The sequence below is a fragment of the Tachypleus tridentatus genome, chromosome 7, assembly GCF_004210375.1.
Source record: "Tachypleus tridentatus isolate NWPU-2018 chromosome 7, ASM421037v1, whole genome shotgun sequence".
Lineage (NCBI taxonomy): Eukaryota > Metazoa > Arthropoda > Merostomata > Xiphosura > Limulidae > Tachypleus > Tachypleus tridentatus.
In genome coordinates, this window is record NC_134831.1 from 190670134 (window position 1) to 190687434 (window position 17301).

Sequence of the window (17301 nt, forward strand, 5' to 3'; positions counted from 1 at the left end):
ACACTCAGCATTAAAAGAATGTTGAGTGAGGGAGAAAAAAATACCACTGATATATTAATAAAATATCATAGAACATTGTGGAACAGAATTTTTCAGATACAAATGCTTTAATGGTTATAGTTTCAGCTTGAATTATAAAGTTGAATGTCAAAGAACTTTTAACTGACTTTATTAAGCCAGTATATCCAGTATTCAGTTGGAATAAAAATAACTGAGATTGAAAACAAGCATTTAGGTATTAAGATTTATATTAAACAAACCATTACTAAGTAACTCTTATAATAATTAACAAGTGTACCACTTTGATTATAATGGTAAATTATGAAAATTTTGTTTTGTGATTATAATTTAAAAAGTCAAATTTAATTTTAACTAGAATCAGGACTGAATCTTAAATTGTAATTTCAGCAGCAAAACCATTCATAGTTCAAAATTGTACAGCAAGTTTACAAAAAAAAGGATTAAATTTGCTTCTCATGCCTAATTTGGCAAATCTGTGGTAAAAGTTTGTATACGTTATTATATTACAATTTATATCATATTTTTGTCAGATTCACGCTCCTTTCTTAAATAAAAATCTCGTATACCTTATTAAGTCATAATACACAACATGTCTACTTATTATGTTCTGGTAAAATCTCACTTGCATAATATTAAAATGTCATAATCTAATCAGTTATGTTTCTTTCACTGTAAAGATCCTTCTGAACACACTACTACTGATCTATGTCATCCTCATTCACATTTCATGAGACCAAATAAAGTCGAACATATCTTGACAATAAAGTTAGAAAAATTTACCCTCACTCTACAAGTAATAATTAGAAAGTTATTTTATTATTATCTGGAAAGAAACAGTAATAATTTCTAATTTTATTGCTAAGACATTTAAATCCTCCATCATGCACTACAGATACCAAAAAAATTAAATACAAGTTAATTGAACAGAAGTAGCTTTTACTAATTTTTTCGAAATTTATATGTTCCTAACTTTTGATTTATGAGCCTTAAAAATTTCTGTTAATTTACAATTTTGCTATATTAGTGGTCACACTTTTTTGAAGCTAATAAGATTGTCATTTGCTATGTTAACCATAAATGATTTAGCTTTAAGTAGCATTAATACTTTCCTACTAACCAACTTCACCATCAATGATTTAGGACATATGAGGTAAGTATGATTTACTGCCATAATAAAGAAAAAAGATTAAGAAAACCCCAACAAATAATGGATTTTAATACTTAATCATGGACTTCAACAATCTATTTTACTGCATATATCTAAAACAGATAATAAATCTTACCTGTTGCAATTAAAGTATGAGATTTTCCACATGCTGCTAGTGTTACTCTTTCTTGCTTAAGACCTGGGGTCAGTAATAAAAAGATATTGACAAATTGACAACTGTTGTGTTAAATCACATTATTAACAGCATACAAGTTTATTTAACTCATACTGGTATATACAGAAAATATTAACAAATAAACATAAAACTACTCTGTTCAATATTCATACTGAATGCATTTTTGAACTAAAATTTTGCTAACATAAGTATTTTACATTTAAAACTTGTAAGACAAGCTAAAATTATGCCACCATTACATTATTCCAATTTAGTATGTTATATTTCTAAGATATTTGTTATGAGCCAGCACTTGTTGGTTGTTTATATACTTATTTGCAAAAAAGGTTATAACTTAAATGTCATTTTTGGATTGAAAATAAAGTATTAAAGTTTGAGAAGGTATAAACATGAAACATTTGGTCAGTATATAATATTGAAAAACATCAACATACATTTATTGAACTTTTGTCTGGATAAATCTTTTTCAAGTGAAGATACAAATCATAAATAAATAGCTTTCACAAAAATAGTTGGAAATAACAATTTATGGTGGATTTCATGAATTTTAACAAAATACAAAAGGTTTCTAGCATAATGTGTGAGGAAATTTTAAATATAAAATAATTACCACAGGTTCATTTCAAGTCTTCAGCTACAAATCTGCATAAAAACATTTTAGTCATACTTTAAATTAAAATATATGTTACAAATGTAATAATATTATAGCATGTAGGCATATAAATGTTTTGGATGATTTCAAATATGATCAGTATACATAACTGGTAAGGCATTTTTGCTTTACTTATCTTGAGTGTGTGTGTGTTTTCTCTGATTTTAGCATTGTAAGTCCACAGACTTACTGCTGTACTAGAGGGGGGCTACTAATTTTGAGTTTACTGTACATACCACTAATACATGTATTATCTTTTAAACAGGTAAGTTATATTTCCGATCCAGCAAACCTGTACACCAGATTTGCTTTAAGTCTAAAATATTAATCCTGCTAACTTATAACATTATTTACAGATTGTTTCAAACCACACATATTTTATAAATATGATTACTTTTGTAACATTTTCCCAGTTTTCTCATGTTTCTATTCCAAGTTCACATTATGACTTTGAAATAGGTATAGAAGAATTAAACATAAGAAATTTCTGTAACTTATTTTGTACATTTCATAACCCTATACCTTACCTTTGACACAAGTAGGCTTGTGAAGTAATTTAGTGTGTCCATGACCAAGCTGACCCCATTCATTGCTCCCAAAGGTGAAAAGTCGGCCACTAGCTGAACAAATTTCATAAAAACAGCATCTACTTTGAAATTTTTTATTATATATACATATGCATAGATGCAATTGAAATGTTTTTTAAATAACTATCTTTCAAACAGTATTTATAAGATCATATAGCATCTAATTTTGTGGATGCCAACAAGAAATATATGCTGAGAACAATAAAAAAATGACTATTTAAACATATAGGAATACCACAAAGTTCTATAATGCCTAATTAGTGGGAGTACATAGAGAAAGTTAAAGAAACAACAAGTCATAACTAATGATTGAATAATTGTGTTATATGCTGGAAAAAAAATTATGTTTATTAGTTTCATTATCTTTTAGTAAGTACCAAGTAAGGAATATCAAGAAATTAAGAATAATAAAAGTTTACAGTAAATTACTTATTTATAGTATCATTACAAGGCCCTGGATTGGTTATTTACAATTTTCCTGGACACTTTTTACAGATATATGGTTCACTTATTTATTTATCATTTCATCTTTTATAGATACTTCAGATGTTATACTTTTACACTTCAAGGCTTATTATTACTGCAAATTTTACTTGTAACAATGCTAGGCCAGGAATACAGATACTGATTTTCACTTTACTTTATCAAGGACCTTATTATTATTAAAATATTACATTTAATGTATAACATACATCATTTCACACATGTCTAAAGTATAATATACATTTAATGTCTTTTTAGAGTTGAAGAATAGTTTTTACCTAAATCTAAAGACTGAGTTTTACTATTAGAACTTGAAGAAATTAATAAATGGAGTTACAACTTCCTTAAGCAAATAATAGTCTGATATATGAATATATCATGAGTTTTTTTTCTTCCTGTATTACTAGTACTAACTTTGAATTCATTCTTTGCTCCAAATATGTGCAGGTTTTCACATAACTTGGGATCAAGAAATACAATTAATTTGTTTTTGTTTCAAGTTACTTTTGTTCCTTTGCAATTTTTACAGTTAAGTATATCCTGTTGCTTTCTGTGGAGAAAATTGTAACATATGACCTTGTTTCAAGATGTTAAGAGCAATGTCTTTCACCAGTTATGCAGGTAATATCTAGAGATCATGGTTTCACCAGTGTGGAAAGAGAATAACCAGTGCCATGGTAGCACAATCAGACTAGATAAATATGTGGTTTCATTTTAATAGAATCCTTCATTTAGTTAGTTCTAATCAAGACTTTTTGATATCTGATTCCTAGTCTCACTTAAGCTTGATGATCTTGACTCTGTGTAGATGCAACAGTACATTGTAAACAAACACACACACTGTGTTTTTAAGTTCTAGTAAAGGTTATGTGTATTGCATATTAAATTGTATTCAATCCATTTATTCCTTAACTCATACACAACCAGTTCAACTTCTGGACTATTTTGTATTTAAAGATATTATTCCTATCTTCCACATTATGCAGAGCTATCAGGTAAATTTAAAAAGCTATTTTCAGTTTGCCTGAATATATTACAATAATAACAGAAGCAAGGCCATAGCAAGTGCCTCTTCAGACCCCAAAATTTTTTAGACGCCCATGCTAAATAGAGGCCCATAATACCATAACAAATAGTATATAAATGTGGCCTAATGGGAAAGTTTGCAGGCAGGGTCAACACATTCTGCACTACACAACTCAGTAGAATTTATAAGATTAATCATCATATTGAAAAAAATGTATACTTGGTTTTCACAGACAATCTCTGCCTCAATGGCTGGTGAAAAAGTAAAGAACTTGTAGGAACGTTATTCAACACTTAGTTAGTTGTTGTTTTTTTTAATCTACAGGGATTTGTATTAATTTACAAAGTGTATGTTGTGTGTATTTTCTTATAGCAAAGCCACATTGGGCAATCTGATGAGTCCACTGATGGGAATCAAACCCCTAATTTCCCAAATAATTCAGATATGTATGCCAATCTATAATTAAATAACATCCAAATAAGTTAAGATTGGTTTTTGCAAGTTGGGGAATTTTTTATCCTAATTTAGTCAGTGGTCATGATAATGTTGCAATATATTATCTCGGGTTTGTTTTTGAACTTTGCTCAAAGCTACATGAGGGCAATCTCTACTATAATCTATGAAACATTCACATCCCCAAATTCGTTGTGAAACCTGTGAAAAGCTACTGATAAAAAAGAGACAGTATCTCTAAGTGTTTAATGTTTCCAAGATGAAAACAAGGTTGACTTCAAAACAAATCAGCAAATGTAAAGTTGTAAAGTGTTTGAGGTGTTATAAGTGTAGCAAGTAAGGATATGATCATGAACTGGCTCTCTTTTGCTGCTTTTATCCAAACCTCATCCTGCTGTTGTGTGTATGCCATTAACAGACAACTGTGTGACAGCAGCAACTGACTGTATTGTCCAGCTGGCTGCTCAATCTTTTCCTAGAACCTTGATACATTTTCCACAGTATTCTCATCTGTAGTGGAGTTCTGCTTACCAAATGGTATGGATATCTTTCGTAGGTATCCCACACTTTCAAACTGCACTGCTTTTTAGAGGGACCATGCCCATGCACAGCAGGTAAGACATCAAAGCAAGAAAGAATCTTGGATTAAGTTCACAATCAGCATCTCTTCAACTACTAGTTCCAAAATCATATGGGTAAAGATTCGAAAGGTCAATGGGCAGTATACTTTCCTCTCCCATTCGATCTTGCTCTCAGATGATCAGGAAGTTGCTGATGTCTGGAGCATTGCCAATATTTTCAGCAAAAGCTTTTCTCATCCATCTAGAACTTCTGTTTCATCCATCACCTTCTTGGCCATCAAGACCGGAGCAGAGCAACTGCTTCTTTCTTTTGGGACCAATTATCTCTCTGACTATAATTGCTACTTTACACTTGTCAAATTCTAACATATTTGCTCTTCATTGGTCTGGCAGTTCATCAGTTGGGTCTGATGATATTCTCTTCAAGATGCTGCACCATCTCTCTCCTACTTCTCTTGCTATTTTTGTTTTTAACAGTGTCTGACAGGAGAATATTCTTCCTGATGTTTGGTACTGAGCTATCATCCTCTTTTTTCCTAAGCCTGAGAGAGATCCCAAGATTCATTCTAACTATCATCCAGTTACTTTGACAAGCTGCCTCTGTAAGGTCTTAGAGAGGATGATTAATGTTCATCTTGTTTGGTTCCTTGAATCAAACAACCTCCTCTCACCCCCCCCCCAGTATGGGTTACGACAACAGCACTCCACTGTGGACCACCTGATTTGACTTGAAATGTAGATCAGAAAAGCCTTTCTCAAACAACAACATCTTGTGTGTGTATTCTTTGGCCTCAAAAAAGGCCTATGATACTACATTAGATGTATGGCATTTTGTGAGGCTCCCACTCATATGGGTTGTGTGGCCATTTACCCATTTTTTAATGGGCCAGTGACTCCAAGTCCATGTGAAATTGGTAATTTCCAGTTCTTTTCTACAAGAACTTTGAATTCCTCAAAGCTGTATCTTGAGTGTCACACTTTTCAGTGTTAAAATTAATGCTGTCACTGTATGCCTTCCTCCCATTGCAAATGAGCTCTATATTAATGACTTCCAAATCTCATGACGGTTGTCGAGCATGAAATTTAATGAGCAGCAAATTCAGACTTCCCTCGGTCATTTATTGAAGTGGACCACAACAAATAGTTTGAACCTTTCTTTCTCCAAAACTGTTTCCATGCACTTTTGCCACCAATAGGGCATTCAGCCTGATCCCGAGTTCCATCTTGGCGATATTGTTCATCCCATAGTCCCTGAGGCAAAGTTTTTAGGGCTTATCTTTGATCATAAGCTAACCTTCATTCCATACATTGAACAGCTACCTGTCAAGTATATAAGGGCATAGAACATCTTCCATGCCATTTCTTTCATTTCTTGAGGAAAGGAATCAATGTTCTAAGATAAATATAGATTGTGCCCTTATCTGATCAAAAATGAACCATGGGTCTGTGGTTTATGACTTTTCCAGGACCTCACTCTTAAAAATGTTGGATCATGTTCACCATCTGGGGCTTTGATTCTGCACAGGAATTTTCTGCACTTCTTGAAAATAGAATTTGTACATCGAATCCCAGGAACCTCCTCTTCACCTCTGTTGCTTGCAACTTTCTTTACTGTATGCTTCAAAACTTTGATCATTACCACAGCATCTCAGTTGGGGTTGAGTTTTTCTTCCTCAGTCAGTTATGTCTTTCAGAACAGATTGTCTGCCATTCTTCCCTTTAGTATTTGTGTCCAGGTGCAGCTAATTGAACTGGGTTTGTCCTTAAATGACATGTCTTCACTGGTCAGTTCAACCAATCAGAACGTATCACCTTCTCCACCTGTAACATTTCTTTGAATCATCTGAGGAAGGTGGATAGTTCCAATTGGAAGTACCCTTTTCTATTTGCCTAACATCTTTTGAGCCATCCTTACATTCCCATTTATACAGATGGATCAAAATCAGATACCTCTGTGGGCTTTATCATGGTTTATTGTGGTTCTGTGGTCATACACAGAAATCCCTCTACAGTTTATGTGACCACTGCTGAGTTGTATGCCATTTCTTGTCCTGGATCATGTAGAAGAGCAATGCAGTAGTACACCAATTACACTATTTATAAAGACTCGCTTAGCCCTCTACTGACCCTGGAATCAATTCACATCAGTTCTTACCCTGTTCTCATCAATATTCAATTCCAACTGCCCCTTTTTCCTTATTTTCCATTTCTATCCAGGCCGTGTTGGTATTTGCAAGAATGAACTTGTTGACACCACAGCTAAGTCTATCTATTCTGGTGCTATCACTGCTGTACCTGTCCCATATATGGTCCTGTATTCTATGGTCTTGTGTGTGTATTCTTTGGCCTCAAGAAAGGCTTATGATACTACATTAGAGGTATGGCATTTTGTGAGGCTCCCACTCATAGGGGTGGACAGTCTATGGTCCTGTATTCCTGTCTTGGTTCCATATCAGTTGGCAGTTGACCTGAAGTGAGCAACATGATAACAATCTTTTCCAGATCAAACCTTCTGTTGCTCTTTGGCCATCTTTTTTCCATAAGGATCAAAAGGTGGAAGTTGTCCTTGTAAGGCTGCACACTGGTTACAGTTTTTAAATAATCATTTTAAATGGAACTGATGCACCAATGGATGGCCTTTGTGACACTCAAGCTGCAATAGCACACATTTTACTGTTATGTTGTTGTTATGATTCTGATAGACGGCACCGTGTTAGACATATTTTGTCCATGGGTTTATCCCTGACACTGTCTGCCTTACATGTGTTTTTAAAAGCTAATGGCCATTGGCCTTTTAAATTCTACATAAGTTTTTTTTAATCCAAATTTTTGCCATAGTTTTGTTTTAACTTGATTTTTTGTATATGTTTTAATACTTTTACTTTTATTTTTTTACTGGTTGCTTGTCACAGATAGCCTAGTTGCTTTGCATCAATAAGCACCAACCAACCATCCAGTCCCTGGTAGGAGGAAGGTACCATCAAAACATATGTGAGTACTTCTGTGACTGGAACAGCTCCAATCAGCACCCAGCCCCTGGGAACCAGAATATGGCAGATGGTGAGAAGGAGAGTGCCTTAGCTGGAGAGACCAACTGCAATATATTGTGGAGTGCTACATACAACACTTGACAGTACCTGGAATTACATATCAGATAAATGATAGGAAGGGTGTCACATCATCTTCAATAACAGAATACTGCCATCACATTCTAAAGTGGGTTGTACTGTACACAATCAGGAGAACTGGCTTTCATGATCCATCACCCCAGTAGCTAAGAACTATAAAGTGGCAAGGACTCCTATACTCCACTAGCAGAAGGAGAAAAAAAAATGCTCTGAAGTGTTCAGAGGATCATAGCATCAGAGAGAGTGTAATGGGTGACTACAATAGCCTATTTTGTAAAGCAGAGTGATCATGTTGATGGATTTGATCAACCAAAACCTGGGAGCAACTGAAATTGTACATCAAGTACATGGTTGAAAAAGCTTCAATGTTACAGATCATAAGAGATGAGCAGTTATCTCTGTCTGCTTTACTCATGTTAGTTCATAAGTGTATGGTCTAGAATGAATATATTTATGAAACAACAGAACACAAGTGATATCTCCCAAATAGTTATGTGAAACACCCCATCTCAATAGTATGTGTAACATTTTGTAATGGTATTTTTAAATGTTAAATTTAATAAAATTCTGTGGAATATTATTTATCGATCTAGTTATTAGTTTCAAAGAATGAAAGTATAAGTTTAGCTATGGATCCTTCATTACTGCTGTATGATACTTTTATGAATTGGTTTGAAATTTATACTTTTGAGAATGCTAAACCAAACCAAAAATATGGGTGTCAGTTTTTGGTGGTGCAACATGGTAAAGAGAAAAATAAAACTTTATAGTTTTTGTGAGCTAATTAAATAATCTTGAAAGAATCATGTCTTAAAGAGTAAAAAATATCAGCTTTTTTGCTCTTTTATTTACAGGTCTTAAAAGCAATGTCCTGATACTGAAAAATTAAAAAAATGAACTGTTATTTATCAAATATGTAGCAATAGATAGAGGTTTCTTGTGTCATACTGTTGAGACAGTTGTGAGAAAATATAACATATGATGGTCAAAGAATAAACTAAAATCAACATTTGGTAAAACAGATAAAAAAGAAATGTTCTTTTTAACATACATTCTAGGTTTATCATGTCAAATCTTTCATAAATTCAAATTGATAGAGGTTTCTTGTGTTATATTGTTGAGACAGTTGTGAGAAAATATAACATATGATGGTCAAAGAATAAACTAAAATCAACATTTGGTAAAATAGACACAAAAGAAATGTTTTTTTTTAACATAAAACCTAAGTTTGTCATGTCAAATTTCTCATGAATTAAAAAAACCCACAAACTATTATTCCCATTTATCAACCCTTGAATAAAATTAGTCAAATATTAAATACAACTAAGGTTATGAAATGAATTTAATGGAGAAAACAGGTATTTATGAAAGTGAATGTGGTGGTGAATACATTGGTCAAAGTAGAAGAAAGTTAAAATTTAGAGTAAATGAACATAAGAGAAATGTTAAAAACTGCACCAGCTGAACATGCAAATTACACTGGTGCATCATCCAGTGGGAAAAACAAAAACTGTTATCCTAACTTAACCAAATAATATGATGGCTAGAAATATTAGAGAAACTACAGAAATAATGATACAAAATACATATAATTTAAACTTAAATAAGGATGAAGGTTAGAAAATGAGAAAGTTAAATATGTAAACAAGTAGTCACATGCCCATGGTTTTTTGTACTTATATGTTGCATAGCATTTGTTTTTCACTTTCTTGAGGATGATGTGAAAAAGGTCAAAAGTGTAGTGTCTTTTATGACAGTTGATCTGTTTATACATGAAACCTTGTGTATTATGCAACACTTATTGTTTGAGTATTTTAATATTTTAAATATTTATGTAAGTTTCTTCAATTTTAATTCATTACTGTGTTGTTCATTTATAAGTTTAAAACAGTGTTACTGGGTTTTTGGTATAGATCTAGTGTTTAATATTATTATATTAGTTCCTGTGAGATGAATTGTAAGTACAAAAACATAATTATTATTAATATTAGAGTTAACATAGTCTCAGTATGCATTTAGGTATCAGTATGAAACAGGGAATGATTTATCAGTAAGGTAATTCCTAGTGTAAACCATCTGAAGTCTAGTTGTGTGAAATATTAAGGTGTATCAATCTCTGGAATCAATGGTCAACACAACTTAGAGCTATAAACTTTATCAGGCAGTGCCATATATAGCCAGGATTATATATTTAAAAAGGCTGGTATGGGTAGAGAAAGCACTAGTAGAGGAGTGAACAACGTTTCGACCTTCTTCGGTCATCGTCAGGTTCACAAAAAAAACCTGTTTGTTCTATTATAAAGCAGACAGGGTTTTGTAACACTCTGTTACTAAAAGGTAGAAACAACATGTAGATGCCAAGTTACCACACATAAGTAGGGCTGACTGATGGAAGTTTATGTGCAAGGGAGGCTTTCAATGATGGAAAAGTATCTTTGTACCCTACTAGTTGTTCCATCCAAGTTGGTTACTAGTAGCCACCTATTACTTGTCTGCTTTATTAGGATGGATGGAGCTAGGAACAGGAGTTCTGAACAGAGAGAAATTAATTGCCTAAAAGCAATAATAAATATAAAATAAAGTGTCCAGATGGAAATCAACGTGAACAACGGATATTACACTCAGTAAGGTGCATCAGTTGTCCAGCAAGAGAGGGACAATACAGAAAGTGTGTTCTAACACTGGGAATGTAAATGATATATATGCATAACAATTGGACCACACTTCATCATTCTAAGATTATGATATGCCATTGTTACTGCAACGTTAGGGAGAACAGAGGAAGTAAATGCTGCCGAGAAAATTTCTCTGAATTTTATAATATCGCATCATTTCAAGAATCTACACTCTCAGATCCTGAGCTGTTCACTTTCATTGGTGTTAACTTTATATGACACGCTGGCCCAGAAGCTGGAATGACCATTGCAGTTTGCAAAAATGGCAGAATCTACAATGAGCATTATTACAGCTCCCAGTTGAACAATCACTATTTCAAGCTTCAAGCCCTCCATATAGCTCACCTGAAGTTTATATCCACATATAGCTGAGTGACCAACATGGACATGAAAGGTTGGTTGGTTGGTTTGGTGTTTTATGGAATAAAGCAACTAGACTATCTGCACCAAACATCTGGTAAAAAGTCAAAGATAAAAGTAAAATTATTAAAATTAAAGTAAAACAAAACAAAATTTAATTTTTGAATTAAAAACATAAATAGCTTTAAATTCAATTTTTATATCTAGTTTACAGCAGTAAGAGAAAAACTACAGTAATACAAGTTGTAAAGGACTTTCTGTAGCACAACTGTAATTATTGTAACTCACCAGGATGACTAACAAGTAAGTTTAAAAATCAGCATTAGTCATCTGAAGTTGGCCTTTCCAGTCCTGGTTTCAAGTTATTTGACATTATGGCCATTTTCAGAAAGTAAAGTAATACAAGTTTTAAAAGACTTGTAGCAAAATTTTAATTATTAGAACTCGCCAGTATGACTAAAAGGTAGTTGAAACATCAGCATTAGGCACCTGAAATTGGCCATTCCAGTCCTGGTTTGGAGTTATTTGATGTTATGGCAATTTTCTAATTTCAAATTCAACTAGACATACTTTAATTCTTAAATGGGAATCACATTAAAAAAATGTCTAACTTATAAATTAAAAACTTAAATAGCATTAAACAGATTAAAGGCCTTTATAAAACTAAAAACATTTGTAAGGTGGAGAGTGTGTCACCATCGCCAATAACACTGTCTAACGTAACAGATAAACCTTGGGACAAAACATGTTTAAAATTATGCCATCGATGAGAGACATAATGATGGCAAGACAGTAAAATGTGGCTTACTGTGACCTGACAACACATTGATGCATCAGTCCCAGATAAAAGAAAACAATTAGTTAAATTGTGACCAATGCAAAGTCTAGTCAGGACATACGTCCAAGATGAAGTGGTGGACAGCAACGTTTGATGCTCAGGCTAAGTAATGTTCTGAAACATCTTCAAATGCTGCACCTATTTTTCTTCCAACCATTTAGGACAAGAATGAAAGTAGGACAGGTGAGAGCCATTGCAATTGACACAATGAGGGTCCATTTCACACTCATAAGCATTATGGTCCTTGACACTGCAACAAGCACGCATCAAGGAACCATTAGACAATGTCTTTGAGTGACTGAACAGCTGGCATTAGAAGCATCTGAGAGGGTTTGGAATGTATAGCCATACCTTGCAATTAAGATAACCTAACTTGATGGTGGCAGCTGGATGTGGTGATGTAAATGTTACAATGAGGACATTGGTTAGCATCATAATTCCATCTTTGCGAGTGGAGATATGCATCACTGCAGAAACTCCTTGGATGGAGAAATCAGCGAGAATATCCGACTCAGGGATGATCTTCAAATCTCTCTCAACAATAACCCCTCGTGACAAACTCAAAGTAGTATAAGGTGTAACCTCAATAGGTATATCCCCAATTGCTGCTGAATGTAAGAGGAGTTCACTGTGTTTAGATGTGGATGTTTCAACCAGTATGTCACCAGAGCAAAGTGTTTTGGCTGACTTTGGAGAGCCAGTAAGTCCTTCTAGTCCCTTCTGAATAAAAAAGGGAGACATTTGCCTTAAAGGTTTACCTGAAAGAGAATGTAGTATAAGAAAATGAGGTACAGGTGTTACAGATGTTGAAGATTGCTGCTCAGAATCTTCAATATGTGGTCGTTTACCTATGGACTGTTTTTTCACTATTTTATTTCAGTTTTAATTTGGAGTATCCATAATAAAAAAATAATTTTTCGGTGCCCACTGACCCTACCCACCATGGAGCCCTATGAGGGGATGCACTAAAATGCCAAACAAGGACACTGCAGCAACACCAGGGTTTCATGAGCACTATACCCAAACACCAGCATCAAATACTATGTCCACAACACCTGTTGAGAACATCTAACACTGGTACTTGGTTGACCCTAGCCCAAGTGGACCAGCCAATTGACCCTAAGAGGGCCATCCCAAGGCTGCCTATCTACAGGAATTCAAAACCAAAATGGTGTGTTAGGGTTGGACCCCTCAACAACCAGGATCCTCTCCTCCCCTTCCTGGGTCACCAAGCATGGCAAACACGTGGGTGGATGTTTAATTCCCAGAGGAGATAAACTGAAAGAACAAAACCTTCCCTGAGAGGTCCCCTCATCACGTACAGGAATGCTCACCGAGGGGGAACATGAAAAGTAAGACGACACATTTTACTGAATATCGGAAGTTTCTGATGACAGTTTCCTACGTATCTAGTAAGAGACTACAATGTCACTTACCCCAACTGAAATGCAGGTGAAAACACAAATGGTATATGCACAGTAAATCCATCAAACCCATATAATTAAGTTTGAATGATAAAACATGAAATCCTGAGCATTATGATGACACAAGCCTTGTACAGACCTTGACTGCTGTCTCTACTTTGTATAAAGAACATAATATCTTCATCGATCATCTCGTGTGAGGTACATGAAGAAATGGCAGACAATGAGTAGAAAATAATTAAGAAACCCACACAAGAATGTCAAGCATTCTTGCAGCACTTACATCTTGAAGCAAAGTCAACTCAGCAATTGCTGCAAAAAGAACACCTCATACAGGTGGAATAGTGATAAAGCCTAAAATGCAAGCAATCATGTCAAGGCTTCATGAGGATAAGTCATAACCCAGTCCAGGCAGAGAAGGCAAGGACTGCATGAGATACAGCCCTTCCTCCTACAGGCAAACACATTTCAAAGCAGGTAAAATGAAATGGAATAAAATATATAGAAAGACCAGTCCCACAAGCACTTAATTCTGGTTCTTGCATAAGTATATGGCTGGTACAGAATATAAGGATATTGTGATGTTGACTACAAATATCATAATGAACACATTTAACAGTATGACAAGAAGATCTGAATTATGCTTTGCATTATGTTAAGGAGATTTAGAACTTAATTGTAGTATTTCAGAAGTATATCTTTTTTAATTGAATATATTCCTTGAATACAGTTTAATCCAAACTTGCACAGAGGTGAGGGAGCTTAAAAAATTGAAAATAAACAAATTGACAGCATATTAGATGAATGAGAGGTTTGGAAGTAGATACTTCAGAATACAAGTCATTGTTTTAAAGATAAATCTGACAGATGTATTGGTAAACATAGTAATAAAAAAACTATGACAAAATGTGAATTACTGAAACTTGTTTGGAATTTGAGAATACTAATTATGTATATTATTTTGAAATCTAATGTTATAATTATTAAATAATAATACGCTGTTTAAAAGAGCGGGTAAGGTGTTGAGCTCCAAACTGTTAGGATTAAATAAAAAATTATAGTAAAAGGGTAAAATCTATATGTATTACAATCATGTGTTAGAAGGAATAATATTTCTAATTAGCAATTGTTATAGGTCACTTGATCAAACAGCTTGATTAAATTTTATGACAATAAACCCATTTTTTTTAAAAAAAATAAAAGTTTGGAGATAGGTTGAATAGATAGAGAAACAATTTTATTATAAATGTACAAGATTTCTACAATATTATGTCATCATCAGGTACAAGTAATTTACAGAGACACATGAATATGCATGTATCCAGTCACATGACCAGAGATTCTTTAACAGCTTAGTTCCACACTATATATATGTGTATATATCATGTATCTCTGCAAGCTACTTGTACCTGACAATGACATTAGCTTCTCAAAACATTGTACAATTACAATAAAGTTTTGTTCATTACCAATTCAAGCCATGTCCAAACTTTTAGAAATAGTCTGTTTGCTTGATTGGTGAATTTTGTATAAAGCTGTTACAGGGCTATCTGTACTTCCCATTAGTGGTTTTTAAATGACAAACTACAGGGGGGAAGCTAGTTAATACCACTCACTGCCAACTTTGTGATGCTCTTTACCAATAAATAGTAGGATTGACTACCACATTATAATGCCCCACATAGCTGATATGGTAAGCTTGTTTAGTGCCCCCAAATCACCTAGTCATGCCAAGCATTGATCAGACAGACAGGAGCAATTAGAAATTATATAATGAGATCACGGTACCTTCTAATAAAAATACTGATACAATAATTACAGGACTTTAATTTTTGACACATTGACTGAAGTGATTCACAGAGCCAACCAGAAGTGGGTACCCTTTATGATATACACTGTTAACCACTGATAAGGAAGTGGTTGAAAGAGTTTAAGTAGAAAAATATTTGAGGGACAGTGATTACTGCATAATTAAGTTTGAGGTTTTTGTTTAGATAAAAGGAAATGAATGTTTAGTTCATAATTTTTGGAAGGCCAGTTTTTAAACCATAAGACAAGATTTATCATTAATGAATTGAGACAATGAGTTACAAAGTGATGTGGAACAGATTTAATCCATTTTAAATGTAAATGAAGGTAAGCATTTTCCTAAATAGATGAAAAATAGAATAGTGAAAACTAACTGGCTATAGAAGAAATGAAAGAAAAATAAAAACAAAAATAAATGTCGTAAGATTATAATGTTAAATTGACAAATAGGTCAGAATATTTACAGAACTACAGGAAGACTAGTAATGTGGTTAAAAAGGAAATTATGAAATCTGTAAGAGCTTATGAGGTATAGGTGGCTGCAAATTTTAAAAATAACTCCCAAAATGTTTTTAAGGTTTTTTTAAAGGTAAGCAAAATGTTAGAATAAAAGTGGGTACTTAAAAGATGCTAATCATAATACTAAAGACCCCATCAAACTGAAGACTATATGATGGCTGAGATTTTAAGTTTTCTTCTTTTACAAGAAAGGATATTAACAATACTCCCAACCTTGAACTGATTCAATTAGTTATTAATTTCTTTGTGGCAAGCAGAAAAGTGAGATTTTAAAAACAGAACAATATCTCTTTCATTTTTGGTAGCTCAACAAACAGTAGATGAGTGCCTGAGGAGTGCAGAGTTGTTTATGTTACAGCTATTTGTGAAGGGGATAATAAGAGTTCCTCTGAAAATGATAGGTGAGTTAATCTTCTGTCGTGTGACAAAGCCTAGAGAATTAGATAATAGAACGTTTTAAAAATAATAGCTTAAATGAAAACAAACATGATTTCACCAAAGAAAAATGATGCTTTACTAATGGGTTTTTTTTAAAGGATGTTATTTGGTATCTGGATGGGAGAAAGGGTGGAGATATGGTTTACTAGATTTCAGTAAAGATTTTGATGAGATGTCACACAGAAATTTAGCTATGAAAATCACATGAGTATAAATAAAATGAAACCACTACATGAAAATAACACCAATTTAAGATACTGGATCTAGGTAAAATGCACAACAAATATGAAATACAAGCCTTTACTTAAAATCAACTGTATCATTAGCAGATAAAAAACTTTACTAAATATGCTTCACACTTAAAATGAAATGAACAGTAAAACTTGTTCATGTAAAGCAAACATAAATGGCTCTGAATTACTGGCAAGAGCCTTGTGGAACTTACTTAAAAGAAACATGAATGCAAACAAATGAAACTAAACTATATTCATGAAAAGTGAATGATTAACACAGCACAAGAGCTTTAGGAGTGTTCCTTAAATAAAACCAAAGTAAAGATGCTAACTGGCAGAACCACAAAAATTTAATGCCAGAAGTTTTGAAAGTCCCAAATATGTTGAACAAAGGAAAAATATTAGTTGAAACCAGCATGACTTCTGCTGAACAAATTAACTGAATTAAGATACAAACTGGTTCTTGTTAGGTTAGCAGGCCAACAGGAAGTGAAGATCAAGGGTGAGACTACTTACAACTGTTACCTGATTTGTTAAGAATAATAACTCAGCTCATTAATTAAAAACAAAATTGTTATTCCTGTTGTAGAACCAGACAAGCAGGTTCTTAATCCCCACATACTCTAGTTCACCCCCTAATGAAAGTGAAAGTTTAACTGGTGAAGTATGGATGGAAAACAACATAATTTTGAAAATTTTACTTTTTAACTAAAGAGGTGGAAAACATATA

At 33.4% G+C, this 17301-nt stretch overlaps 1 protein-coding gene across 1 annotated transcript in view; it reads right to left on the reverse strand.

The window, feature by feature from the left end:
- Positions 1-17301, reverse strand: part of LOC143257542 (X-linked retinitis pigmentosa GTPase regulator-like) — a 121010-nt gene that overhangs the window by 89837 nt on the left and 13872 nt on the right. The window contains exons 3-4 of the mRNA XM_076516364.1: positions 2544-2636; positions 1305-1367 (exon numbers count right to left, since the gene is read on the reverse strand). Coding sequence (XP_076372479.1) covers positions 1305-1367; positions 2544-2636 — 156 coding nt within the window. The remainder of the gene's footprint in view (positions 1-1304; positions 1368-2543; positions 2637-17301) is intronic.